The sequence below is a fragment of the Piliocolobus tephrosceles genome, chromosome 19, assembly GCF_002776525.5.
Source record: "Piliocolobus tephrosceles isolate RC106 chromosome 19, ASM277652v3, whole genome shotgun sequence".
Classification (NCBI taxonomy): Eukaryota; Metazoa; Chordata; class Mammalia; order Primates; family Cercopithecidae; genus Piliocolobus; species Piliocolobus tephrosceles.
The window spans coordinates 12,324,035-12,351,190 of record NC_045452.1 but is presented as its reverse complement, the minus strand read 5'-3'; the positions used below and the strand labels follow the sequence as shown (position 1 = coordinate 12,351,190).

The 27,156-nt window shown below is 45.8% G+C and overlaps 1 protein-coding gene and 1 non-coding gene across 4 annotated transcripts in view; one reads left to right on the top strand and one right to left on the bottom strand.

Moving 5' to 3' along the window:
• Nucleotides 1-27,156, top strand: part of LIMK2 (LIM domain kinase 2) — a 67,396-nt gene that overhangs the window by 8,905 nt on the left and 31,335 nt on the right. For 2 of the 3 annotated variants that reach the window (XR_002725091.2, XM_023185451.2), the window contains exon 2: nt 5,807-5,906. The exons of the other annotated variant lie outside the window; for it this stretch is intronic. Coding sequence is in view for 1 of the 2 variants with exons in the window: in XM_023185451.2 (XP_023041219.1) it covers nt 5,807-5,906 (100 nt within the window). In the remaining variant the exon portion in view is untranslated. The remainder of the gene's footprint in view (nt 1-5,806; nt 5,907-27,156) is intronic. 3 annotated transcript variants of the gene reach the window in all.
• On the bottom strand, nt 2,190-2,299 carry LOC111521854. Its single transcript, XR_002725097.2, has one exon. It is a non-coding gene; the product is annotated as a U6 spliceosomal RNA (small nuclear RNA).

The following is a 27,156-nucleotide window of genomic DNA, read 5'->3' as shown; positions in this document are numbered from 1 at the left end:
TCGATCTCCTGACCTCGTGATCCGCCCGTCTCGGCCTCCCAAAGTGCTGGAATTACAGGCTTGAGCCACCGCGCCCGGCCTAACATGCCTGATTTTAGAGAACTTTAAAGAAAGGATAGAAATTTGATTCAGGGGCCGGGAGCGGTGGCTCATGCCTATAATCCCAGCACTTTGGGAGGCCGAGGCGGGCAGACCACCTGAGGTTGAGAGTTCGAGACCAGCCTGACCAACATGGATAAACTCCATCTCTACTAAAAATACAAAATTTGCTGGGTGTGGTGGCGCATGTCTGTAATCCCAGCTATACTCAGGAGGCTGAGGCAGGAGAATCACCTGAACCCGGGACGCAGAGGTTGTGGTGAGCTGAGATCACACCATGGCACTCCAGCCTGGGCAACAAGAGCAAAACTCCATCTCAAAAAAAAAAAAGAAATTTGATTAAGGGAAAAGATAGAGAAGCTGTCTTACACATAAAGAATAACTTGAGGTGTGAATGTCAGGATGCAGGTACATGAATAAAGGTGGCAGGAATAGAAAATAGGTCAACATGTAACTAGAGCCTTCTTTTGTGAGGAATGGTGAGAGAGAAGGGTCCTTTGGGACCACATTGTAAGGACCATTTGCTCTTTCAGTAATTGTTTATTTAAGGATTGTAGCAGACCAGGGGCCAGACATGGTTTGCTAGTCTTTTGGAGGTAGCAATAGCCAACTTTAATGATGTGTGAGAATTTTTTGTTCCTGCTCCAGGGCCTTCACACATGTCCCCCATCTCCAGTGTTACCAACTTCCTTCCCCCTTTTTTGCCTAGTTAATTTGTATTCATCCTTTAGAGCTCAGCTTGGAAATTACTTCCTCAAGGAATACTTTGCCTGCCTTTGTTTTCCTAGTTATGAACTTGATATCTTTGTACCACTTGCCCCAATTATAAATAAATAATAATAATTATTATTAATTTTTTTTGAGACAGTGTCTTGCTCTGTCTCCCAGGCTGGAGTGCAGTGGCATGATCTTGGCTCACTGCAACCTCCGCCGCCTGGGTTCAAGCAATTATCTTGCCTCAGCCTCCCGAGTAGTTGGGACTACAGGCGCCCACCACCACGCCTGGCTAATTTTTGTATTTGTAAGAGAGACAGGGTCTCACCATATTGGCCAGGCTGGTCTCGAACTCCTGACCTTGTGATCCACCTGCCTCGGCCTCCCAAAGTGCTGGGATTACAGGCATGAGCTACTGTGCCCGGCCCTCAATAAATAATTATATTATTGTTTAATATTTGCTTTGTGTTAAATCTCTCTCTTGTTTGCTCCTCTTTCCCCAAAACAGTGTCAGATGCATAGTTGGCATGCAATAAATATTTGCTGAAAGAATGACTGAAGCGGGTCCATTGAATTTAGCAATAAGCAGTTACTGTTACTGTTGACCTCGGTGCGACAGTTTCAGAGAAATGGTGGGGGTGGAAGCCAGATTGCAGTGCATTATGCAGAAAGTGGGAAGTGAGGAAATGAGGGCAGTGATGTGTAGACAACTTTTTTCTTTTTTCTTTTTTTTTGAGTCGGAGTTTTGCTCTTATTGCCCAGGCTGGAGTGCAGTAGCGAGATCTCAGCTCACTGCAACCTCTGCCTCCCAGGTTCAAGCCATTCTCCTGCCTCAGCCTCCCGAGTAGCTGGGATTACAGGCATGCACCACCATGCCTGGCTAATTTTGTATTTTTAGTAGAGATGGGGTTTCTCCATGTTGGTCATGGCTGGTCTCAAACTCCCGACCTCAGGTGATCCGCCCGCCTTGGCCCCCCAAAGTACTGGGATTACAGGTGTGAGCCACCACACCCGGCCTCTTTTATTTATTTATTTTTGAGACAGAGTCTCGCTCTGTCGCCCAGGCTGGAGTGCAGTGGCGAGATTACTGCAACCTCCACCTCCTGGGTTCAAGTGATTCTTCTGCTGCCTCAGCTTCCTGAGTAGCTGGGACTACAGGCGCGCACCACCTTGCCTGGCTAATTTTTGTAGTTTTAGTAGAGGTGGGGTTTTACCATGTTGGCCAGGCTGGTCTCAAACTCCTGACCTCAAATGATCCACCCACCTCGGCCTCCCAAGACAACTTTTTCATACGTGTGGCTGTGAAGGGGAGAAACAAGTGTGATAGCTAGAGGAGAAAATGGGATCCAGAGGTTTGGTTTTTTTTAAATTAGATTTAACGTGTAGAACACTTCAGGAGTTTGCATGTCAATCTTTGCGCAGGGGCCATGCTAACCTTCCCTGTCTCAGTCCAATTTTAATGTATGTGCTGCTGAAGCAAGAGTACCAGAGGTTTTTTTGATGGCAGTGACTTGAACTTATTTAAATGATAATGAGGAACCAGTGAGGGAGAGGGGTGCTGTAAAGATAACTAAAAGTGCACTTCTTCTAAGAAGTAAGATGGAATGGGATCCAGAACAGGTGTGTCATACTGAGTAGCCCAGCCTGTGTTCACTGGACACTGGGGAGTCTAACCTGGAGCTGAGATAGCTTGCAGTGTGGATGAGCCAGCTACGAGTATAGTAGATAGGGAAAAGAAGCCAAAGATCTGAAGTAGGACTGGGGTGAAGGACAGGGAAGGACTAGAGAGACATTTGGAAAGTGAAACCAGGTGGATATGAGAGGAGAGAGTAGAGGGTCTTGATTTTTGGGTCTTTCATGCTTAACCCAGAGCAGGTACTAAAGTAAGTGTTAACTGAATGTCTTTGAGTTTCCCAAGACTGGAGAAAGCAGGGCAAGCTCTGGAGGGTGTGGCAATAACAAGTTGTCTTGAATATCCTCATAGTGGAAAGTCCTGATCCTGTTTGAATTTTGGAAATAGAAGTCATTCAGAGCCAAGAGATTGAATTGTTGAGTAAGTGGGTGGTCAGGTTAGAGACTATTGCTTTTGGGTTAAAAAGTAAAAACAAGAAACAAGGTGCGGCTCTAAAATAATGGGATTTGCTGGAGGTGGGGCGCGCAGCTCATAAACTGACCCTGAAAGCTCTTACATGTAAGAGTTCCAAAAATATTTCCAAAACTTGGAAGATTCATTTGGATGTTTGTGTTCATTAAAATCTCTTACTAATTCATTGTCTTGCCTGCTGTCGGTAACCCAACCTGAGATTGGTTTGAATGAATCTCTCAGACTTTCTACCTTGGAGTTTGTGAGAGTGATGGCATACTCTCTGACCACTGCCACCTAAAAACCAAAAAGGCCCCTCTTGACAAGGATTCTGAGGATTTTAGACCCAGGAAGAATGAGTGATGGGCATATATTTATCCTGTTACTGAGGCATGAGAAGAGAGGAATGGGTAGGTTGAGGTGGTGTTTTAAAGCCTCTTGCCAGCTTGTTTAACTCTTCTCTGGGGAAGAAGGAGGACAACTGTATACATTGGCCGCTCCAGAATGATGTTGAGCAATCTTGAAGTGCCGGGAACTGTGCTTTGTCTATTCATGGCCCCTGTGCCTGTGAAACAGGGTTCGGTGACTGTCACTGTGCCTGTGGCAGTCTGGAGTTACCCAGAGAGAACAAAGCTGCATACACAGAGCACACAAGGGAGTCTTGTAACAACCTTGTCCTGCTTTCTAGGGCTGAGTCAGGTACCACAGCTTGATCTCAGCTGTCTTCTTTATTTCAAGAAGTTGTCATCTGAGCCATACCAGGAGTATTGTATTTTGTTTGGGGCCTCTCTTTTTTGAAGGTACATGGACCAACTGTACTTTTGTCTATGCTGGTCCCTCAGCTCGCACAACCCTTCACTCTCCTTTCTCAGCCAGTGGTAGGTAAGTCTTCCCCAGCTTGCAAGGCGCAGCTCAAGTGTCAGCTTCCTCTACAAAGACTTTCCTGGTTCCCCTCATTGGAGTGAACAAGAGTTGACACGGTAGAATGGAAAGAACAGAAGCTTTAGAATGAGCCAGGCCTGAGTTTGAATGCTAGATCCACCACTTAGCCAGTCAACCCTGCCCCCCGCCCCAAGTTTTAATTTTCTTTTTTTTTTTGAGACGGAGTCTCACTCTGTCGCCCAGGCTGGAGTGCAGTGGCTAGATCTCAGCTCACTGCAAGTTCCGCCTCCCGGGTTTACACCATTCTCCTGCCTCAGCCTCCTGAGTAGCTGGGACTACAGGCGCCCGCCACCTCGCCCTGCTAGTTTTTTGTATTTTTTAGTGGAGACGGGGTTTCACCGTGTTAGCCAGGATGGTCTCGATCTCCTGACCTCGTGAGCCGCCGGTCTCGGCCTCCCAAAGTGCTGGGATTACAGGCTTGAGCCACTGCGCCCGGCCCAAGTTTTAATTTTCATATCCATTAAGTGAATACAATAATATCTGTCTCACAGGATTGTTTTGAGAATTAAATGAGATTAGGTCTATGAAAGCACCTAGCAGAGTTCTTGACATATATGAGGCATTCATTAAATGTTCTTTCCCTTTTATACTCATTACTTTTCCTTTTCTGAACTAAAATAGTACTTTGATTCTATCTCTGAAATAACATCCAAGTGAAAAATGAACACTATGAAAGAGCAGTTCTTTTCCAGTGGATTTCCTTCTTAAGGAGCAGAGATTATGTAATCTAACAGCCTCCAACATACAAAGAGCTTTGTATCTAAGACAACAGGGGTCCCCAGCCCCTGGACCGCCAACTGGTACGGGTCTGTGGCCTCTTGGGAACCAGGCTGCACAGCAGGAGGTGAGCGGCGGGCCAGTGAGCATTGTTGCCTGAGCTCCACCTCCTGTCAGATCAGTGGTGGCATTAGATTCTCATAAGAATGTGAACCTGGGCTGGGCGCGGTGGCTCAAGCCTGTAATCCCAGCACTTTGGGAGGCCGAGACAGGCGGATCACGAGGTCAGGAGATCGAGACCATCCTGGCTAACATGGTGAAACCCCATCTCTACTAAAAAATACAAAAAAAAAAAAACTAGCCGGGCGAGGTGGCGGGCGCCTGTAGTCCCAGCTACTCGGGAGGCTGAGGCAGGAGAATGGCGTGAACCCGGGAGGTGGAGCTTGCAGTGAGCTGAGATCCGGCCACTGCACTCCAGCCTGGGCGACAGAGCGAGACTCTGTCTCAGAAAAAAAAAAAAGAATGTGAACCCTATTGGAACTGAACATGCAAGGGATCTGGGTTGCATGCTCCATGTGAGAATCTCACTAATGGCTGATGATCTGAGTTGGAACAATTTGATACCAAAACCATCTCCCCTGTCCCCCAACCCCCAGCCTCGGGTCCGTGGAAAAATTATCTTCCATGAGACTGGCGCCTGGTGCCAAAAAGGTTGGGGACTGCTGATCTAGAGGACCAATGATGTTGGTTGAATAAATGAGCTCTTGGACTAGGTGATGGAAAAATCTGAAAAAACAGGTCTTTTGAGGTATAGGAAAAGGCAGTAACATGTTTAATCCAAAGAGAAGTTTCTGGCTGTTGGCTGGGATAGTCATAGGAAGGGCTGACACTGAAAAGGATATTGTGTTTGTTTCTTCTTCTCAGAGCTATAAGCAAAGGCTGAAAGTTCTAGAAAAAGGCAAGTTTTGTTTCAGTAGAAAAAAGGATAATCAGAACCATTTTTAGAAAATGGAATGAGACTACTTTTGAGGCCATGAGTTCCTTGTCCCTGGAGAGATGATCAGAGGTTGGACAAGTGCTTACCAGAGATCTTGTGGAGGCGGAAACTGTGCATCTAGCAGAGCATTGGCCTAACCCTTTCAAATGAGATGCTAGTAATTCAAATGAGATGCTCTTATTCTACATGGTAGGAATGCTGTCCCTTTGCCTCCTGCTGCTTTGGGCCTCTCAGCCTCTTGGTTTTGTGTGCAGGTGAAGATGTCTGGAGGTGTCCAGGCTGTGGGGACCGCATTGCTCCAAGCCAGATATGGTACAGGACTGTCAACGAAACCTGGCACGGCTCTTGCTTCCGGTAGGTGGGCCTATCTTCCTGTCTTTACTAGTGTACTATGGGCCAAGCACTATTTCATATTCTGGTGGAAAACACAGAAACAATCTTCTGAGTTGAGAATTTCAATCTTAGGGTAGGGAAAGGAATGTACCAAAGAAGAGCTCATGACCAAACCTCAAGTGTGGCCCCCCTGAACCCAGGTTAAATTGGAAGAGCCACAAATGGGCAGCTGGAGGCAGGGTGGGGGATGAGAGGAGCCCTTTCCAGGGTTGTCCCATATCCTTCACTTTATGGGTGAGGAAACTGAGGCCCAGGAAGAGTGACTTTCCTGTGGCTGCACTACAGATTATGCAGGTACTTCAAGAGTTGTTTTTATTTTTATGTTACGTTACGTTACGTTACGTTACGTTACGTTACGTTACGTTACGTTATTAGAGGGAGTCTCACTGTTGCCCAGGCTGGAGTGCAGTGGTGCGATCTTGGCTCACTGCAACCTCTGCCTCCTGGGTTCAAGTGATTCTTCTGCCTCAGCTTCCCAAGTAGCTGAGATTACAGGTGCCTGCCACCATGCCCCGCTAATTTTTGTATTTTAGTAGATACGAGGTTTCAACATGTTGGTCAGCCTGGTCTTGAACTCCTGACCTCAAATGATCCACCCACCTCGGCCTCCCAAAGTGCTGGAATTACAGGCGTGAACCACTGCGCCCAGCCAAGAGTTGTTTTTAATGTGGCTGGCCGAGCCAGCTCTTCCTCACCACAGAATGCCTCCCTAGGTTCCTACTTTTTGTTACTAGCTTTATTATAGCTACATTATTGTTATTATTATTATTATTGAGACAGAATATCGCTTTGTCGCCCATGCTGGAGTGCAGTGGTGCGATCTCGGCTCATTGCAACCTCTGCCTCCCGAGTTCAAGCAATTCTCCTGCCTCAGCCCCCCGAGTGGGTAAGACTACAAGCACCTGCCACCACGCCCAGCACCTTTTTGTATTTTTAGTAGAGACAGGGTTTCACCTTTTTGGCCAGGCTGGTCTTGAACTCCTGGCCTCAGGTGATCCACCTGCCTCGGCCTCCCAAAGTGCTGGGATTACAGGCATGAGCCACCGTGCCCTGCCTATAGCTACATTATTTTTGTAGGCAGCTCAGTTTCTTTAAAATTATACAGACTTCAAATCAGATTTGTTCCTGCTGTCTGAGGCTCAGTTTCCTCATCTGGAAAATGAATGGTAATAATCTTGTTGAGATTGAATGAAATAATACATACAGTGTACCCAGTACTTGGTAGATACCCAGTGAATGGTTATTCCTTCCTCCCATCAAATTGGAATCCTCAAGGGTGGGAACTTATCTTTGTATTATTCACAACATAAAATAGTTGAAATTTGTTGGTAGAAAGAAGAGCAGTCCACTCCAGAGGCTGAATGGGCATGCCTGGCCCCCAAGGTCTGAAGTGGTGGGGCTGTGCTTATATCACATGAGCACAGATATAAGATAGACTTATATCTGAGATATAAGAGCACAGAATGAGATAGACTAGACAAGCACCTTGTGTTGTAGATTCCAACTCCCGCACATAGCTCTTGTTGTAAAGCATCCATGTGCTTATACCAAGTAATTGAGTTGACCTTTCAACACTTGCCTTTTCCCTGGGAACCATGTACGGGATTGGCCTGGAGACATCTGGCCTCTGGAAGAGTTGGAGAGGAACCAGCATTATTACCCTTTCCTTTCAGCTATAACTCAGAGCTCTCAAGTCTTTTCTGTGGATCTTATTGCCTTGGTTCTTGCCCCTTTTACTCCCAGGGAAGTTGGTTCTGTCTTTTCTGTTCCATTTAGTATGATAGGAGCAGAGAGTGTCAGAGCTGTAAGGGACCTTATAGTTAAAGCCTTTGACTGGCCCTTTCATTTTATAGCTGAGACCAATAAGTAACATCAAAGCCCAATGAATTCACAGATTGGGTCTTGCCTTGGCATGTAACCCATATGTTCATATTTGTTTTTGCTGTTTTCCTATGTGTATGAATATTTTCTATCCAAAATAAGCAGGACAGGGTAGAGCAAGTTAATCTTTGGAATTTCTGGATCCTTCTAGAGCTTAAAAACTTCAGGGCCGGGCGCGGTGGCTCAAGCCTGTAATCCCAGCACTTTGGGAGGCCGAGACGGGCGGATCACGAGGTCAGGATATCGAGACCATCCTGGCTAACACGGTGAAACCCCGTCTCTACTAAAAATACAAAAAACTAGCTGGGCGAGGTGGCGGGCGCCTGTAGTCCCAGCTATTCGGGAGGCTGAGGTAGGAGAATGGCGTAAACCCGGGAGGCGGAGCTTGCAGTGAGCTGAGATCAGGCCACTGCACTCCAGCCTGGGCGACAGGGCGAGACTCTGTCTCAAAAAAAAAAAAAAAAAACTTCAGAACTAGAAGAAACCACCTACTATATAGTATAACCCATTTATATCATAGACGAGAGACCTGAAACTAAAAAGACTTGCTCAGGGTTGCCTGGGCCATGGATGACAAAAGCTGGTCTTAGAACTGAAGTCTTGGGTTATTTGTAGGTCTAGTCAGATGCTAGCTTGTTAGCAATGTGTGCATGCGTGTGTGTGTGTGTGTGTGTGTGTGTGTGTGTGTGAGAGAGAGAGACAGAAAGATAAACATGTACACAGACACATAAAGAGGCAGTAAGATATGTTAGCATGGTAGATAAGAGTACAGGCAGGCCAGGTGTGGTGGCTCATGCCTGTAATCCCAGCACTTTGGGAGGCCAAGGCAGGTGGAGCACCTGAGGTCAGGAGTTTGAAACCAGCCTGACCAACATGGTGAAACCCCGTCTCTACTAAATACAGAAAAAAATCAGCTTGGCATGGTGGTAATCCCAGCTACTTGGGAAGCTGAGGCAGGAGAATCGCTTGAATTCAGGAAGCGGAGGTTGCGGTGAGCCGAGATTGTGCCATTACACTCTAGCCTGGGCAACAAGAGGGAAACTCCGTCTCAAAAAACAAACAAACAAACAAAAGCAACCAAGAGTGCAGGCTATGGAATGAGACTATGGTTTTAAATCCCGACTTTGCAATTTATTAACTAGCCTTTAGTGACTTCCCTGAGCTTCAGGCACCAATCTGTAAAATGAGGATAAGAATATTACTCATGCCACGTGGTTGTTAGTGAGGATTAAATGTGATAACCTATACAAAGTGACTAGCATAGTATCTGACATATAGAAAACCCTTAATAGGGCCAGACATGGTGGCTTATGCCTGTAATCCTAGCACTTTGGGAGGCCAAGAAAGAAGAATCGCTTAAGCCCAGGAGTTTGAGACCAGCCTGGCCAACATGGCAAAACTCCACCTCTACAAAAAACACAAAAATATTAGTCAGGAGTGATGGCATGTACCTCCCAGCTACCTGGGAGGCTGAGGAGTGATGATTACCTGAGCCCAGGATATCAAGGCTGTAGTGAGCCTTGATCATGCCACTGTACTCCAGCCTGGGGGACAAAGTGAGACCCCTGTCTCAAAACAAATGAAAAAAAAAACCATTAATAATCAGTAACTGTCACTTTATATTATGCTGTGTGTGTCTATATACACCTACATGTATACATTTCTCTTATTATACATTCATTGGTTATCTGATGTGGAGCCCCAGGGATTAAGGGCAACTTTGAACTGCCCTGACACAATCAAGCCAAATATCATTCCTGTGGAGGAAATAGAGTATCTAGGTTCTGTCTCCTAGTTGCAGCTTTACCTTTGAGGACAGAGACTCTAATCTAGCTGTACTGAAGGAGCACATCTCCTGACTTCTGAGCTTTTCCCTGGTAAGTTCACACTGGATGACATGGCACCCTCAGATAGAGCTTGGTAATTTGCCCTGGGAAGAGTGACTGTCTTTTGGATCTAATTTGACTTTTGTCCCAGTTGGAGGAAAATCTTCAGGGCTAGGAAGGATTGTATTTGTCTGACCACAGAGATAACCTGGGTTTTGAGGAACAAGGGGCATCAACCTGAATGGTCTTGTAAGATCTCTCCCACACCAGCTTGCCAGCGTTTCTCTGATGAATTTAGAGTACCTGAGTAGTGCAGGCCTGCTGGGAGCAGGACTCTCCCTCTGTGCTACTCAGAGAAATTCATTCTTCATGGTCCCCTTCCAGCCTTGCTCTTACCCAGCTGGGCTACAGTTACAATAAAGGAAGTGACTTTTCTTCTCCCCTTCCCCCAATACCTTTGTTTTCCTAGTCACGGGGTGGGGCTGGATATTGAATGGAGAAATTGCTGGGGTCCACCCTAAACTCCTCCCCTCATCTCCCCCTTACATTATCCCATTCTCCTGTCTGCAGCCACATCCATAATCCTACGTCTGTTAACCTTCCGACAGACCCTCAGGTGCCCAGGACAACAGGAAGCTGCTTAAAGCTGGAACCTGGGACTGTGCAATGGAGGCCAGTGACAAAACTGAAAGTAGCTCTGTCAGTAATTGTGCTGGTGTGATTAGGCGGCTGGCCAGGATCTGTGGATCTCCTGGATATATGGCTGACCAGTCCTCCCAAGCCTTCCCAACAGGCCTCTATTTTTTTCCTTTTTTCCTTTTGTTTCTTTTTTTTTTTTAGGCTGCTGAAGTGAAATTGTGGGAGTGGAAAAGGAACAAAGAAATCTGTAACTCGTAGTGATCAATTATTTGTAAACACCATTGTACTCAGACCAACCCAACAGGCCTTTTTTAAAACTCTGAGTACCTCTCTTTCCTTTCCTTGAGCAGTGCCATTAATGCTATATCTGGGGCAATCCTTTCTGACATTCTCTGGACCTGGCTCTCTCTCCTTAGGGGAGGCCAGGAGAGTAGCCAGAGAGCGTGTCATTTGTAGCTGAGGTTAAAGTGTGGAGCTGTGAATTGTGACCTAGCCTCTTGGCATGTTAGCAAGCCAAAGGACCTTGACAACTTTTCTGATGATTGTCCCTTCACCCTGATCAAAGGTGTTTGGCTTAGGAGGAGGGAAGAAAAGCTACCCCTATTAGTCTTGATGGTCCCAGCCTAGGTCTGTATTGCTTGACCTAGTTCCTAACAGCATTATCAGAAGGAAAATCCACCGCTCTTAAGTCTCCTGGGAACTTTCAGGACCTCCTTTCTCAGGATCGCAAACACAAGACTATTTGAGCTTTCACTTTTGAGAAGTGGTTACTAATACCTATACCCTGGAATAGGGCTAATGCAGATAGAAGACTGTGGTCACTGCATCAGGCAACAGACTGTTTCCGCTAAATTTAGTGACTCCAGGAAGGCCAGTGAAGAAATAACACACGTAGCAACCAGAGACTGTGTTGTAATGTGCTGGCTGACAGCAGGGTACTTTCTGTGATGCTGAAAGGCACATTCATTTACTCTCCCTCATCCCCATCTAAGCAAGCCTGGTAGAATCATAATTACAGTAATAGGTACCACTTATTGAGTACTCTGTGCCAGACACCCTCCTAAGCATATGACATGCATAGCACATTTAATCCTTACAATGACTCAATAAAATGTACTGGTCTTACCTACTTCAAGAATAGGGAAATGGAGGTTACTTGCTTAAAGTCACAGAGCTAACAGGTAGCATAGCTGGGATTTGAACTCAGGCATTCTTACTTCTTGCCTGCAAGAGTCTCTTGGCATTCTTGAATACAAGCATATTTCTTAACCTCACTGAAGCTCAGTTACCTCTTCTATAAAATGGGGTAAAAAGCCCTCACCCTGCCTGCCACACACTGGTAGTGTCAGATAACATTGAAGGGTATTAGTTCAAAGGCTTCATAGACTCTAAAATGTCAACAAAAGTGCTATTAACTTTCTTCTGGGTCTCAGGCTCCTGATGTAGAGTCAGTGGAGCAACCCTGCCATCTGCTGTTGTGCTGTTGATGTTGCTGCCACACTTACTAGCCTAAACCTTTGATTCTGGCTGTGGCCTTCTCCAGAAGGTGTTTACTCATTTGTCCAGTTTATGTTTTAGGAAATAGCCAGCCAGTAGATCCTTAAGGCTGGCTATTGGACAGGGGGCTGGGGCCTGCCTGACAGCAGAAGGAAGGGCAGACATCTGGGTCTTCCTCTGCCCCGACAAGAGACTCCAGCCTGACCACAGAGCGGTACTCCTAGGATGTAGCAGCAGCATATGACCTTGAATGTGCCTTAATCCTGCTCTTTACTTTGGGAAGAGAGAACTAAGGACCCATAGACACTTCAAGCTGCAATAGGAGGCAGGGGTAGAAAAATGGAGAGAGGTGAGGCCAGAGATAGATAACTGATATTAATTAAACGTTGTATTAAGAACCACACTTAGATTATCTGATTCAGTCCTCAAAATAACCCTGCAACCCCCACCTTTTTTTGAGATAGGGTCTGGCTCTGTTGTCCAGGCTACAGCGCACTGGTACAATCATAGTTCACTGCAGCCTCAACCTCCTGAGCTCAAGCAATCCTCCCACCTCAGCCTTGCAAGCAGCTCAGACTACAGGCGTGCTACCACACCTTGCCAATTTTTTTTTATTTTAAGTAGAGACAAGGTCTTATTAATACTATGTTGCCTAGGCTGATCTTGAACTCCTGAGCTCAAGTGATCCTCCTGCCTCAGCCTCCCAAAGTGCTGGGATTATGGGAGTAAGCCACTGTGCCTGGCCAGTGCAACCCCCATTTTATACTAAAACAAGAAGACCCAGAAAGGTGGATTAACTTGTCCAGGGACACACAGCTGATACTTGAACTCAGGTCTCCCTGGCTCCCAAGAGAGTCCTCTTTCCACTAGGACTCCCAGGAAAAAAAAACAGTAGACTTGGAGACAGAAAATCTGATTTGAGTCTTAGTTGAGCTAGGCTAACTGTGTAACTGTGGGCAAGTTCCTTAGCCCCCGTGAGCCTCAGTTTCTTATCTGTAAAATGTCATAAAAGTAATCCATCTCATGGAGTAGTTGTGATGATCAAGGACTCTGAAAACATTAGCATGTTTTAATGTGAAGGATTAGCAGCAGCATATAGCAGCATTGTGCATCTTATATTAACTATCCAAATGTATCAAGTGTCATTTGCTATATATAAAAGCCATCAAATACGGCACTGTGGGGGATGTGGAGTTGGCATACTAGCCTGGCTTCTTAATTCATTAATTAGCTTATTTATTTATTTATTTTTTGAGACGAAGTCTTGCTCTGTCCCCAGGCTGGAGTGCAGTGGCATGATCTCAACTCACTGCAAGCTCCGCCTCCCAGGTTCACACCATTCTCCTGCCTCAGCCTCCCGAGTAGCTGGGACTACAGGTGTCCACCACCATGCCCGGCTAATTTTTTGTATTTTTAGTAGAGACGGGGTTTCACCGTGTTAGCCAGGATGGTCTCGATCTCCTGACCTCGTGATCCACCTGCCTCAGCCTCCCAAAGTGCTGGGATTACAGGCATGAGCCACCGCACCCGGCCTAATTAGCTTATTTATTTTTAAAACAGATCTTGCTCTATTGCCCAGGCTGGAGTGCAGTGGCGTGATGATAGCTTACTACAGCCTCAATCTCCCAGGCTTAAACAATCCTCTTGAGTAGCGGACTACAGGCACACACTACCATGCCCAGCTAATTTTTTTTTTTTTTTTTTTTTGGTAGAGACAGGGTCTTGCTCTGTTGCCCAGGCTGGTCTCAAACTCCAAAGTGTTGGGATTATAGGTATGAGCCATGGCGCCTGGCCTGGTCTCTTAATTGGTTCCCTAAGACAGCTGGAAATAGAGAATGTCATGGAGCATTTCTAACCATGGGCTCCAGCCTGGCTTCCACTCCTTTTCTGCCCTGAAACAACATTCCTTTAGTAATGTTCCAAATAACAGCCTCATCAGCCTGTCCACTGACCACTCTTCAGGCTTCATCTTATATGACCTCCCAAACTGCACTAAGGGTTGTATTAGAGAAAAGTGGATCGAGTTCGGAGTCAGGCTGCTTGGGCTTAAATGCCAGCTTCACTTACCAGCCACCTGACCATGAGTCAGCTGCTTAAACCACTCTTTGCCACAGTTTCCTTGTCTATGAAAAGGGAAATGGCTCTCACCTCAAAAAGTTGTTAAGCACATTAAATTCAATCGTGTATTCAAAGTCCTGAGCTTAATGCCTGGCCATGACTGGGACTTAACAGATGTTAGCATTTATTATTAGTATCTGTCAATCTTGAAATGTTCTCTTCCCTTGGCTTTCGTGACATTCCATACTGTCCTGGTTTTCTCTTACTTCTCTGGTAGTACCTGTTTGCTTATCCTTCTTTGTCAAGCTCTGAGATGATACCATTCCTTCAGGCGTGCTATCTGTTTTCTCCCTAGGCAGTCTTACACACACTCATGGCTTCCATTGTCCTCCACACACTGATGACCCTAAAATCAGTGTCTCCAGCCTAAACCTTTCCACTGAGCTCTAGACCCGTACTATCAACCTGGCTTGTCCATCTGTATGTCTTCCAGGCACTTCAGACTCTCTTCTCTAGACTTTGCTGGACTTTCACTCTCTTCCCCCTGAAACTGGCTCCTCTTCCATTGAAACTTGTGTCATTGAGAGGCACCACCATCCACCCAGTGCCTAAGCCAGAAACCTAGGAGTCCTTGATACCTCTTCTCTCTCATTGTGCATGTCCAAGCCTATCAGTTTTATCTCTGAATTATGTTTTGGTAGGTTTACTTCTTTCTATTTCTTCCACCTCCACCCTGTTCCAAGCTACCATCATCTCACCTGGATGTCTGCAATAGCCTCATCTCCCACAGTCACTCTGCACCCCCTAATCTATTATCTGTAGAGCAGTTGGAAGGAGTGACTTTTTTGTTTGTTTTGTTTTAGACAGAGTCTTACTCTGTTCCCCAGGTTGGAGTGCAGTGGCACAATTTCGGCTCACTGCAACTTCTGCCTCCCAGGTTCAAGCAGTTCTCCTGCCTCAGCCTCCCAAGTAGCTGGGATTACAGGCACCTGCCACCTTAACTGGGCCAGCACGGTGGCTCACACCTATCATCCCAGCACTTTGGGAGACTGAGGCAGGCAGATCAAGAGATCAAGACCATCCTGGCCAACATGCTAAAACCCCATCTCTACTAAAAATACAAAAATTAACTGGGCGTGGTGGAGTGTGCCTGTAATCCCAGCTACTTGGGAGGCTGAGGCAGGAGAATCACTTGAACCTGGGAGGCAGAGGTTGCAGTGAGCCTAGATCACACCACTGCACTCCAGCCTGGTGACAGAGTGAGGTTCCATCTCAAAAAAAAAAAAAAAAAAAAAAATCCTTAATTTGGCCTACAGTAGAGCCATCCATAATCTGGCCTCTCTCCACATCTCCACAACCTCCTGCTCCCTGCATTTCAGCCTCTCTTCTCTTCTGACAAGGGCTTTGTTCATTCTGCTCCCTCTGCCTGGAAAGCCCCCTTACTCTCTTTTCACTTAACTCTTGCTTATCATTTAGATCTTTACCTGGATGGCTAAGAGAAATACAGAAGTAATTCCTCACCCTGAAAAATAGGTTAGGTCCCTGTTTTATGTTTTCATAGACCTTTCCTTTGAGGCTTTTTTTAAAAAATAGTTTTAATCTCACATTTATTCATGTGATCATCTCCTTAATGATATCTTAAGACCTCTAATAGAACAATTTGGTCATGGACTATGGGGTTTTTGCCCTTCATTGTGTCATCACTGAGCATATTGTTGGCATAGAAGGTATATTTGTTGAATGAATTGCTGGAGGTGGCCAAGAGATATGATGTAAGTCAGGCTTTTCCCTGCCCTTCCCCTTCCCCTTCCCCACATCCTTCCTATAGCAGCCACCGTGGTTGTAGTTACTGTAAATGGCAAGAAGGAATCAGTTCCGGACATTGGGTTGTTTTAGAAAATTGCCTGCAAGTGTCAGGGTGATAAGTTAAAGCTTTATCTTTTGCCCTCAGAGGAGCTATCCCATAGTGAGTAGAAGCCAGAGAAGCTGACCCCAGGAGTCCCTCTTTCCAGCAGTAGGTCTTGAGCTGCACTTCTCTGTAGCTACAATCCAGGCAGGAACAAGCCCTAGATACCTCCGGAGAGTGGGGCAAGAGAGGAAGAATGAGTTCAGCTACTCTAGCTACCAAACTGATTATGAATTGCCCTGAAATCTGAAAAATTTCAATTCCAATCATAAGTTTGTTTTGTTTAATTTTGTTTTCTTAAATTTTATATTTGAAAGATGGCATTAACCAAAGATACACATTCAGTATAGAGTGGAAAAAATGGAATACTTGCACAGTATCTTTTACTTATAGGTGATTTATGATGGGGAATGGGGTGAATAGGTTGGCAGTTCCCCCGAGAACTTGGTAGCTAGAGTAGCTGAACTCATTCTTCAGCCTGGGAGACAGAACGAGACTCTGTCTCAATAAATAAATGAACATAATATAAAATAAAATAAAATAATGTGGAGGCTGGCAGGCGCACTGGCTCACGCCTGTAATCCCAGCACTTTGGGAGGCTGAGGCAGGTGGATCACAAGGTCAGGAGATCGAGACCATCCTGGCTAACACACTGAAACCCCGTCTCTACTAAAAATACAAAAAAAATTAGCCGGGCATGGTGGCGGGCGCCTGTAGGCTGAGGCAGGAGAATGGCGTGAACCCGGGAGGCGGAGCTTCTAGTGAGCTGAGATCGCGCCACTGCACTCCAGCCTCGGTGACAGAGTGAGACTCCATCTCAAAAAAATATATATATATGGAGGCTGGGCGCGGTGGCTCCCACCAGCACTTTGGGAGGCTGAGGTGGGTGGATCACCTGATGTCAGGAGTTTGAGACCAGCCTGGCCAACATGGTGAAAGCCTGTCTCTACTAAAATTACAAAAATTAGCCAGACATGGTGGCAGGCATCTGTAATCCCAGCTACTTGGGAGACTAAGGCAGGAGAATAGCTTGAACCTGGGAGGTGGAGGCTGCAGTGTGCTGAGATCGTGCCACTGCGCTCCAGTAGAGCGAGATTCCATCTCAAAAAAAAAAAAAAGAAAGAAAGAAAGAAATGGAGATACAAACTTACTACCTACCTCCTTACAACCTACCCTGACAGTATTACTGTGAATAAAAGTGTATGTAGCACTGGGAACACTATTCACAGAGCACTCATGAATGTTTGCTCTTTGTTATTAGTTACTAGAGAGACAAATGTCTGCCAGGGCTGAATAATGTGTGAATTGGTGATTGTTGCACATATCTAAAGAAGTAGTTATTTTTTCAGTTAAAACTTAGTTTGAAAACCAATATAAGGCTGAGCGCAGTGGCTCACACCTGTAATCCCAGCACTTTGGGAGGCCAAGGTGGGCAGATCATTTGAGCTCAGGAGTTTGAGACTAGCCTGGCCAACATGGTGAAACCTTGTCTCTACTAAAAAAAAAAAAAAAAGTACAAAAATTATCCGGGCTTGGTGGCAGGTGCCTATAATCCTAGCTACTTGGGAGGCTGAGGCAGGAGAATCGCTTGAACCCAGGTGGTGAAGGTTGTAGCGAACCAAGTTTGCGCCACTGCACTCCAGCCTGGGCAACAGAGTGAGACTCTGTCTCCAAAAAAAAAAAAAAAAAAAAAAACACCAGTATAATAAATAAGTGGCCAGCAGTGAAATGGAAAGTGAAAAGTTAGTGAAGCAAAACTAGTACTGTATTCAGATAAAGATGCTGAATCTAGATTTGGTCACCAGAATAGGGTCCTTTGTGGCAAGCAGGGCTAGTTTGGCTGACTCACCACTGCCAGGATGAAATTTCTCTCAGTGGCTGCTCATTTCCCTTTATTTTAAGTCCATGCTCACAGAGTAACCTTCTGATGCCTAATTCAGCTTCCTGGGATTCTTAATAACAGGAAGGGTCTGGAAGTAGTACCTGTATAGGGGATATGGGTGTTCTGATTTTAATAGTCAATTCATAAGTGTACAGAGAGGTTGATAAATGGTTAGGTCAGAACCATCGCAGAATGTCTACACCTCTCTGGACATTAGAAAGGTCAAAAACCTGAAAGGCCAAAAGTTAGGCCTAGATTAGGGTCATTCACCAAGATAACATCAGCCTTGAAGAGTTCTCTGCGTGTTCGACCAGCCGACCTTCCTTTGATCACACCCCCTTCCTCATTGCTTCTTTAAGCATTGACCTGTAATGGGTATGGAATTTTTTGCTCACCTAACTCCTTCCTTTTTACGGAGGAAGAAATTGAAACCCAGAGAGATTTAATGGCTTGCCTAAGACCACACAGCAGATTTTCAGTTAACCAGGGCGATTTTTCAGGTCTTCCCTGCCAGACGAGGGCTTTTTACCTTGAATTGCCTAGAGATTTGTTGAGATATCCAAAGCATTTTTCCCAGTGCAGCCTGGAGAAGGATGTCCATGTTAACACAGCATTTGATACTCAATGTTAGACATTCAGTTTTCTAATTAGTATCATGGAGCAACGGTGAATGATTATCTATAAGGGGTTGCGATTCCATGCTTATCTGCTTACAGCCCATGTAGACAAATCTCAGATGTTAAAATGACAAGGAAGTAGAGATGTGGCCCTAGGACAAAGGCATGCTCTGCTGTTAGTGAACACTAGTTGGCCAGCAAATTTCACGTGGGCATATACACGGCCAACTGTAGATTTTAGGCATTTATACCCATTCAAAGAACCAAACTGGCAACTAAAGATCAGAGTTCTCTTTGGCGTTTCAGGCTTTGCGTTCTGTTAGGAATCACTGCTTGCTTAAATACCTCTGATAGCTCTTCACTCCCTGTAGGCAGCTCTTTAGCCTAGCAGACTTGGTCTTTAGTGCTCTGCCCCTCCTCTCTTCCACCATCCCGGCCTCTGCTCTAATTGCTGCCCACAGGTGCCCTGCACAAGAGCTTACAGACCTGCTCAGCGGTATGTGAGCATACCATACTCTTTATGCCTCAGTGCATTTGCACATATTGTTCCTTCAGGCCAGAATGCCTCTTATCTGCCTGGCAATCAGCCTGTTAGAGACTGCCAATGCCATCCCATCTTCTGTGGAGGAGTCCCCCGCCAAATCTACCCATACCTCTCCCCACCAATCAGAGACTTTTTCTCTCTTTGTTATGCTCTTCATACCTCAGTTATATCCATGTCAATATTTGTTTACACATCTAGCATCACTCTTAGAGTATGAAATTCTCCAAGTGCGGAGCCATATCTAGTTTGTCTTTGTATCCCAGAGTTTAGCAAAGTGCCTAGAATATAGTGGGCACTCAGAGTGTTTGCTGGGTGAGTGATGTTATTTGTTGAATGACTCTTTGGACACTTGAATAAAGCCCATCCAGTATGCACCATTACCATCTCTTTGCTCTACAGTATTCTTTTAGGCAAGAGCTTGTCTTTTGAGGTGGTAAGATAAGCTCAAACTTATATAGACTAAGACCTCAGTCGGTAAATGTCATCCCTAAGTCTTAAACCATCGAAACCAGGGCCTCGAGGAATGGCATGCCTTCTGCAACTGTAGCAACCTGCTGTGCTTATTTTGCCTTTTCATTTTCCCCCCAAAGACTAGAGTCCCTTCTCCCGTGGGCAGTGCTGGAAGGGTGCTAACAAATTCTTTCTCCATCCTCCTTACGATTACAAAAAAAACCCTCAGTACCTCATGCCAGACTTGAGTTAAGGTTGTTTTCTTCTGTGTGTCAGCTGTATTCTGGTCATGACTTCCCAATGATGCCCTATAGAGATTTTGCTGAGATCAGAGGGTGCTCCACTCTCATCAGTAGCACTGACTTTTGCAGAAGCACCATTTCTGAAGTTGGCTAATGTCATCCCTCATGTTTGTTTGTTTGAAATTTGTTTTAGCTCCAGAGATAGCGCTTTCATGGAATGACGCTATCTTCTAGAATCACCGTTTTTTTTGAGATGGAGTCTCGCTGTGTCACCAGACTGGAGTGCAGTGACGCAATCTCAGTTCACTGCAATCTCCACTTCCCGGGTTCAAGTGATTCCCCTGCCTCAGCCTCCCGAGGAGCTGTGACTACAGGCACGCACCCCGACTCCCAGCTAATTTTATGTGTTTTAGTAGAGACAGGGTTTCACTGTGTTGGCCAGGATGGTCTCAATCTCCTGACCTTGTGATCTGCCCACCTCAGCCTCTCAAAATGCTGGGATTACAGGTGTGAGCCACCGCACCTGACCTAGAATCACCTTTTTATACCATAACATGAGCACTGCTGCCGTGTCACCGAGGAAAGAGAGAGACAGCTACTGTGGGGTTACAAATGGGTAAAAGTGGCACCAGGAGGGTGAAAGTCTCTGCTGAGCCAAGGCTTAACAAAATGTCAATCATCAAACATTTATTTATTAGGCTACGTTCAGGATAAGGAGATGAACAAGCTATCTGTAAATTCATTTTCTCGTTTGTAACAAGGTAATGATAGTGATCTATCCTGCCTGCCTCTGAGGGTTATTGTGAGAATAAAATGAAATCAAGTGGAAAAGCACTTAGGAAAAAGAAAAGCATTGGTTTTCAATTGTCAGTGTGGATCAGAACCACTGGGACTTGTTTAAAATGCAGATTCTTAGCCCCAATCTCAGCAATTCTGATTCTGTATACCTGAAGTGGGGCCCAGGAATCTTCATTTTCAACAGGCTGACCAGAGGGTCCAATGCTGCTATTCCTTTAGTTACACTTTCAGAAATATTACTGTAAATCACATGGCAAGAATAAAATAGTTATTTGAGGCAGTTTTAGTATGTTGGACCTGGAGTCCAAAGACTTGGGTCAAACTCCAGCTTTGTCAGTTCCTAGATCTGTGACCTTAAACAGCTACCTTCTCTGTGAACCTTAGTTCCCTCAGGAACGTCTCTGGTCACGTTCTGCCCTACTCCATTGATGACTCACCACATAAGGCTCCCTGGGAGTTCCCCAAACCTCTGCTCTCTTAACTCCTTCTGTGGCCTCCTACATCTCCTTCAGGTGCTGTCTTCTCCTTTTTCCAGGCCCTGCCCTTACAGAGCATTCATTCTCTTCTAGGAAGGTTCCTTCAATGTGTCCTCAAGCACATCACACCCAGGAAGGACCCTGTGGCCATATCTGCCTATCACCAGATCAAACTACGTGAAGGCAGGCACTAGGTACTCTCAGTGCCCAGCATAGGCCTGACCCATACCAGGTGTCCACAGATACCTAGTAAAGTAACCTATAATTCAGGACCCCCATGATGAGCAACTACAGCACTAGAACAGTGATAAGAACTAGTGTTCATAAAGCATCTTCAGTTTACAAAGGCCTTTTATACTCATCATCTAGTTTAGTTCTTGCAACAACCTCTTGAGGAATACAGCACAAGCAGGGCAAGGGAAACCCAGAGATGTTAAATAATTTATCCAAGTTTATGCTGCTGGGGAGGGCAGCACTGAAATTAAAAGAAAAGTTTTCTGAGCTCAAATCCCATGCCCTTTCCTCAATGTGAGCTCTAGCAAGGTATTCAGGAATCCTGCCTGTACAGTTCAGAGCCTCAAATTGCTGGGTATGTTGAGTTCTTGTATGTGATTTTTCTAGATTTCCTGCCCACATTCTTACTGTCTGGATATCAGGAAAGAGTTTATCAAATGCCTGTGGAAATCCAAGAGAAGGTCTCATGATGAGTAACCCTATGAAAACATGAAGTCAAGTCTAACTAGTCACTACCGTTTTACTACTGCTGACTCCTAATGATCAGCTCCTTTTCTAAGTGCTTACTGTCCACTTATTCCATCATCTGCCTAGAATTTTGTGAAGGAATCAAAGCAAAAGGATCATAAGGTTACTTTTTCCAGTATCTTTTTCCTCCTTTTTGAAAACTGGGCCAGTTAGCTATCTCCGTTTTTATTTCATGAATACATCCCCAGCACCTGGTATATAGTAGATATGGAACATTATACTTTGGAAATATTGCCCCCATTCTCCATAGTTTATCCGAAGTTACTAACAATGGTTCCATCACTGTGCCAACATATTTTCTTTTTTCAATATATTGGGAAATAATTCTCCCAGTCTGAAAATCTGAACACATTTCATGTGACTTGGTATCCTCATATGTCTTGGGCTTCCAATTCTCCATTCCTGGTTTCAAGTTCATGAACTATAAAACAAGGGATTAGACTAAATCTCTAAAGTTCTATCCAGATGGCAAATTCTTTTCTCTTTCCGTGATACCTAAGATGCCAAATACTGTCTTTTACCTGGTGTTTGTGAACATGACATCACATTACAGGAGTAGCAGATAAAACACTGACTGAGTTCCATGAGCCGGATACTGAAGTAGGCTTGTTCACATATGTTCTCATTTAATGCTCATAACCCTGTGAAGCTGGGAATTGCTGTGACGTTTTATTTATTTATTTATTTGTTGAGACAGAGTCTTGCTCTGTCACCTAGGCTGGAGTGCAATGACATGATCTTGGCTCACCGCAGTCTCTGCCTCCTGGGTTCAAGCGATTCTCTTGCCTCAGCCTCCCCAGTAGCTGGCATTACAGGCACACACCACCACACCCAGCTAATTTTATGTTTTTAGTAGAGATGGGGTTTCTCCATGTTGGCCAGGTTGGTCACGAACACTTGACCTTAGGTGACCCGCCCGCCTCTGCCTCCCAAAGTGCTGGGATTATAAGCATGAGCCGCCGCGCTCGCCCGGGACCCTTGTTTTAGAAGGATGACTGCTACTATAATATAGAAAGTGATTTGGAAGAAGGGAGGAGGGGGGCAGGAAAGATGGTTAGTATATGGGGGTGGTAATGCTTACCTTTCAGGATTTGGAGGTTTCAGAGTCCTCAAAAATTATCTTCCTTGATTGGAGTCCTCCCAGCCAATAGAGGGCTTCACACAAACACAGTTCCTTGAGTTTTGAATTATTTGGCCAGAGTTTTCTTCCGACAAGAGGCTGGGGTGATTCATTCACTTACCACACCTTGCCTGAACATTCACTTGGGGCTGCTGGTTTTGAAGGCTATTGTTCTCCAGCCTGTCACAGACGCCTTGAAGACCTATGCCTCAGCTGGTTCTATGGAGTCAGTTTGTTTGGCTCCCTGCCAGGTTTCCAACTTATGAAATGAGCTGGAGATTAACACCTCTCCTGCTATTTTATCCCTACTATAACTGCCAGTCAAAGGATTCCTGCAGTTGCCTCTGGCAGCCATAACTGCTGAATCTTCTGCCAGCTGCTCTAAGGACCTAGAAGAGCAGTTTTCTATCCAGGACCAGTTTCCAAGGGTGGGAGGGTAAAATATATCCTCCAATGTGGCATTTCATCTCCCAATGCTGGGTGGCTTGGGCCCTTTGAAGTTGGCCCTGAGGAACCACACGCTTGCGTCTGAGCAGCCAGCAGCTTATCACATCTGGTGATCAATCCTTCAAAGGTTCTTCCTGAAGTCTGGATTTATGGAGGTCAAATGGATTCCACCTGGGAGGGGCTTCTGCTTCAACTCAGGACGTGGGGAGAAGGCTGTTGCTCTTCCAGGGGAAGGCAGTTTTCATGGCATTGAGATGTCCTCTCACTTATTCCCCACCCACCCACCAACTCCTTTGTAAGAGGAGTAGGGGGAGAGGAGAACGCCTGCAGCCTCCTGCTCACATTCCTAGACACCGACTCACTGAGCCCGCCGCCGCCGCTGCTGGAACAGCAGAGCTGTGTGAAATGTCAAGAGGAGTTATGCTCATGGGCTCCCTGGCCTCCGTCTCTTTGTGGCTTGCATATTCTTCCATCAGTGCTGTGTTCATCACGTGGAAATCAGAGGGTACAATTAAAAGATAATTTGCTAGTTCCAGACTTAATTTGGGGCCCCCTTCTTGCCTGATTGAATTACAGGGGAACATAATAGAGTTTTGGTGAGAAATAGTTGATTCTGTGACTGGGAGAAAGATTGCTCCCAGCTCTCCAGCTGGGCAGCCCTTTCAGTATCCTGTATGTTGTTTCCCCACTTCCAGCCCACCTCAACTCCTCTGTGGCTCTTGTGTGGCCCCAAGGCCAGGATCCTGACCTCCTGCTCAAGAGTTTAAACTCAACTTGAGACCCAAGGAAAACAGAGAGCCCTCTGCAACCTCACAGGGGTGAAAAATGTTGATGCTGGGAGCTATTTAGAGACCTAACCCAGACCCAAACAGAGACGATGACTTGCTAAAGGCCACATAGCTAGCCCACAGTAGTTGTAACAATAGTCTTAATGATATTAATGGGTAACATTTATCAACCTTTAATGTGTTCCAGACTTTGTGCCAAGGGCTTACATACAGTGCATTGTCACATTCAAACCCAGACAGTCTGGCTCTGGGCCCAGGCTGAGCATCGATATAGCATGGTAGAGTGTAGTCTATAATGTCTAGTCTAGGTTCAAATCCTGGCTTCACTTCTCACATTTACAGCTGAGTGACCTCAGGCAAGTGATTTAACCTCCCTGTACCTCAGTTGCTTTATCTGTAAAGAGAGAAATCACAGAACTGTGGAATAGTGTGGGTTAAAATTCATTCATACAATTAGTGCTGCAAGCAATGCTTAATGCAGGGTGAGCACCTGTTCAGTCCTTACTTCTTCTGGCTGCCTCTGGGGCTACAGTGTGGTGTCTTCGTGGTGGTAGATAGATATGGCTGAGCTCTGCACAAACACCAAGAGCTGTTCTTCACTATTAGAGGTAGTAAATAGAGTGGTTGAGCTCTGTAGCTCTAGAACAGAGGCCAGCAAGCTATGGCCCATTGCCTATTTTAATACGGCCTATGATTGATTGTTTTTTTTTTTTTCTTTTTTCTTTTTGAGACAGAGTTTCGCTCTTGTTGCCCAGGCTGGAATGCAATGGCACGAACTCAGCTCACCGCAACCTCCACCTCCTGGGTTCAAGCGATTCTTCTGCCTCAGCCTCTGGAGTAGCTGGGATTACAGGCATGTGCCACCACGCCCAGCTAATTTTTGTATTTTTAGTAGAGACAGGGTTTCTCCATGTTGGTTAGGCTGGTCTCGAACTCCCTACCTCAGGTGATCTGCCTGCCTCGGCCTCCCAAATTGCTGGGATTACAGGTGTGAGCCACCATGCCCGGCCTGATTGATTGATTTTTTTGGTAGAGATAGGGTCTTGGTTTGTTACCCAGGCTGGTCTCAAACTTCTGGCTTCAAGCAGTCTGCCCTCCTTGGCCTCTCGACTGCTGGGATTATAGGCATGAGCCACTATGCCTGGCCCATATGACCTGTGATTTTTAATGGTTAGGGGGAAAAAAGCACAAGAATGTTTTGTGACATGTGGAAATTACATGAAACTCAAATACCAGTGTCCCAGCCTGGGCAACAAAGTGAGACCCTATCTCTACAAAAAAAAAAAAAATTAGCCAGGGCCAGGCACAGTGGCTCACGCCTATAATCCCAGCACTTTGGGAGGCCGAGGCAGGTGGATCACCTGAGGTTAGGAGTTCAAGACCAGCCTGACCAATATGGTGAAACCCCGTCTCTACTAAAAATACAAAAATTAGCCGAGCATGGTGGCATGTGCCTGTAGTCCCAGCTACTTGGGAGGCTGAGACAAGAGAATTGCTTGAACCTGGGAGGCAGAGGTTGCAGTGAGCCAAGATCGTGACACTATATTGCAGCCTGGGCAACAGAGCGAGACTCTGTCACAAAAAAAAAAAATAGCCAGGTATGGTGGCCTGCACCTGTGGTCCCAGATGCACGGGAGGCTTAGGCAGGAGGATCACTTGAGCCCAGGTGGTTGAGGCTACAGTGAACCATGTTTGTACCACTGCACTTTAGCCAGGACAACAGTGTGAGACTGAATCTCAAAAAAAAAAAAATCTTTCCATAAGTAAATATCTATTGGAACACAACTATGTCCCTTAGTTTATGTTTTATATATGGCTGCTTTTGCTCTGTAATGACACAATTGAGTAGCCACAACAGAGTCTGTATGGCCTGCAGAGCCTAAGATATCTGCTGTCTGGCCCTTTACAGGAAAAGTGCCTTGACCTGTGCTCTAGAGCCATACATATGTACCAGGTTTGAAACCCAGCCTCGCAGCTGGGCGTGATGGCTTGCATCTGTCGTCCCAGCTACTCTGGAGGCTGAGGTGAGAGGATCACTTGAGTCCAGAAGGTCAAGGTTGAGACTGTAGTGAGCCATGATGGCACCACTGCACTCCAGCCTGAGTGACAGAGAGAGACCCTGACTCAAAAAAAAAAAAAACAAAAAAACCCCACCCTCACCACTTACCAGCTATTTGTCTTGAGGATAGTGACATAACCCCTCAGAACCTATTTCCTAATCTGTTGAATGAGGCTGATGGCATTTACCCTATATACTGGCAATTTAAATATGATGGATAATAGATGCTAAGCACTTAACACAGGGCCTAGAACATATTAACTGCTCAATAAATGGTAGCTTATTATCAGTATTCAAACCCATGTGCTCTTATTTCATGCATTGTTGTCCCTGTGCCCAGTTGGTGGAATGGGAAAAGGCTCCTTTGTAACCCCATCTACCATCTTTATCAGACTTTGCTGCCATGGTTCACAGTAAGACATAGAAGCTGCAGGGTGACTTCTGGCCCTTTACAATGGTGAGAGGTGTGTGCCTGGTGAGGGAGAGCTGATGTCACTGCCCCAAATCCAATAGTGAGGTCCTAGTATTCTGATTTTCTCCAGCAGCCTTGCTTTTTCGTTTACAATCCTGCAGGCAGGGAGACAAGGGCTTTCTCCATGGTAAGCTCTGGTTTGGCCATCATCACAACTGGGGCTCTTCAGGCGGGCTCCCATTCCAGATACCTAGGCTTATCGATCCCTTTTGGCATCCCAGGCCTTCTTCTCCCTCACACCCCATTTTTCAGTTTGAAAAGCATGGTTATCATTGGACAAGTAGAACAAGTTCTACTGTCCACAGAGGCCAGTGGATGGTGTTCTGTGTGTGAACAGCCAGTGAATAGTGAGTGAATGAGAGTAACCTGGGCTCCATGCTATTTGCAGAGGGCTTTGGAAAAGATTTTTCTCCTTGAAGAGCCAGAATGAAGCCTGGTAGTGGGAGAACTCCAGCTCTAGAGGCCTACTCCAACTCACATGGGCCTACATTTAAATCCCAGCCCTGCCACTGACTCCCTTTTTGACCTTGAGTGAGTTACCTAATCTCTCTGTACCTCACTTTCCTTGTCTGTAGAGTGGGAATAATTCCTGTCTCAGAGAAATAAGAGTGCATATAGTGTTTGCCACATGGAGACACATCAGGTATAGGTTAATACCCTGGGCCTCGTTTCCTTATTTGCAACACAGCCCTGCCCTGGAGTGGAAGTGTCACCTCCCATTGGTCAGCTCTTGAGGCTGTCCCCAGG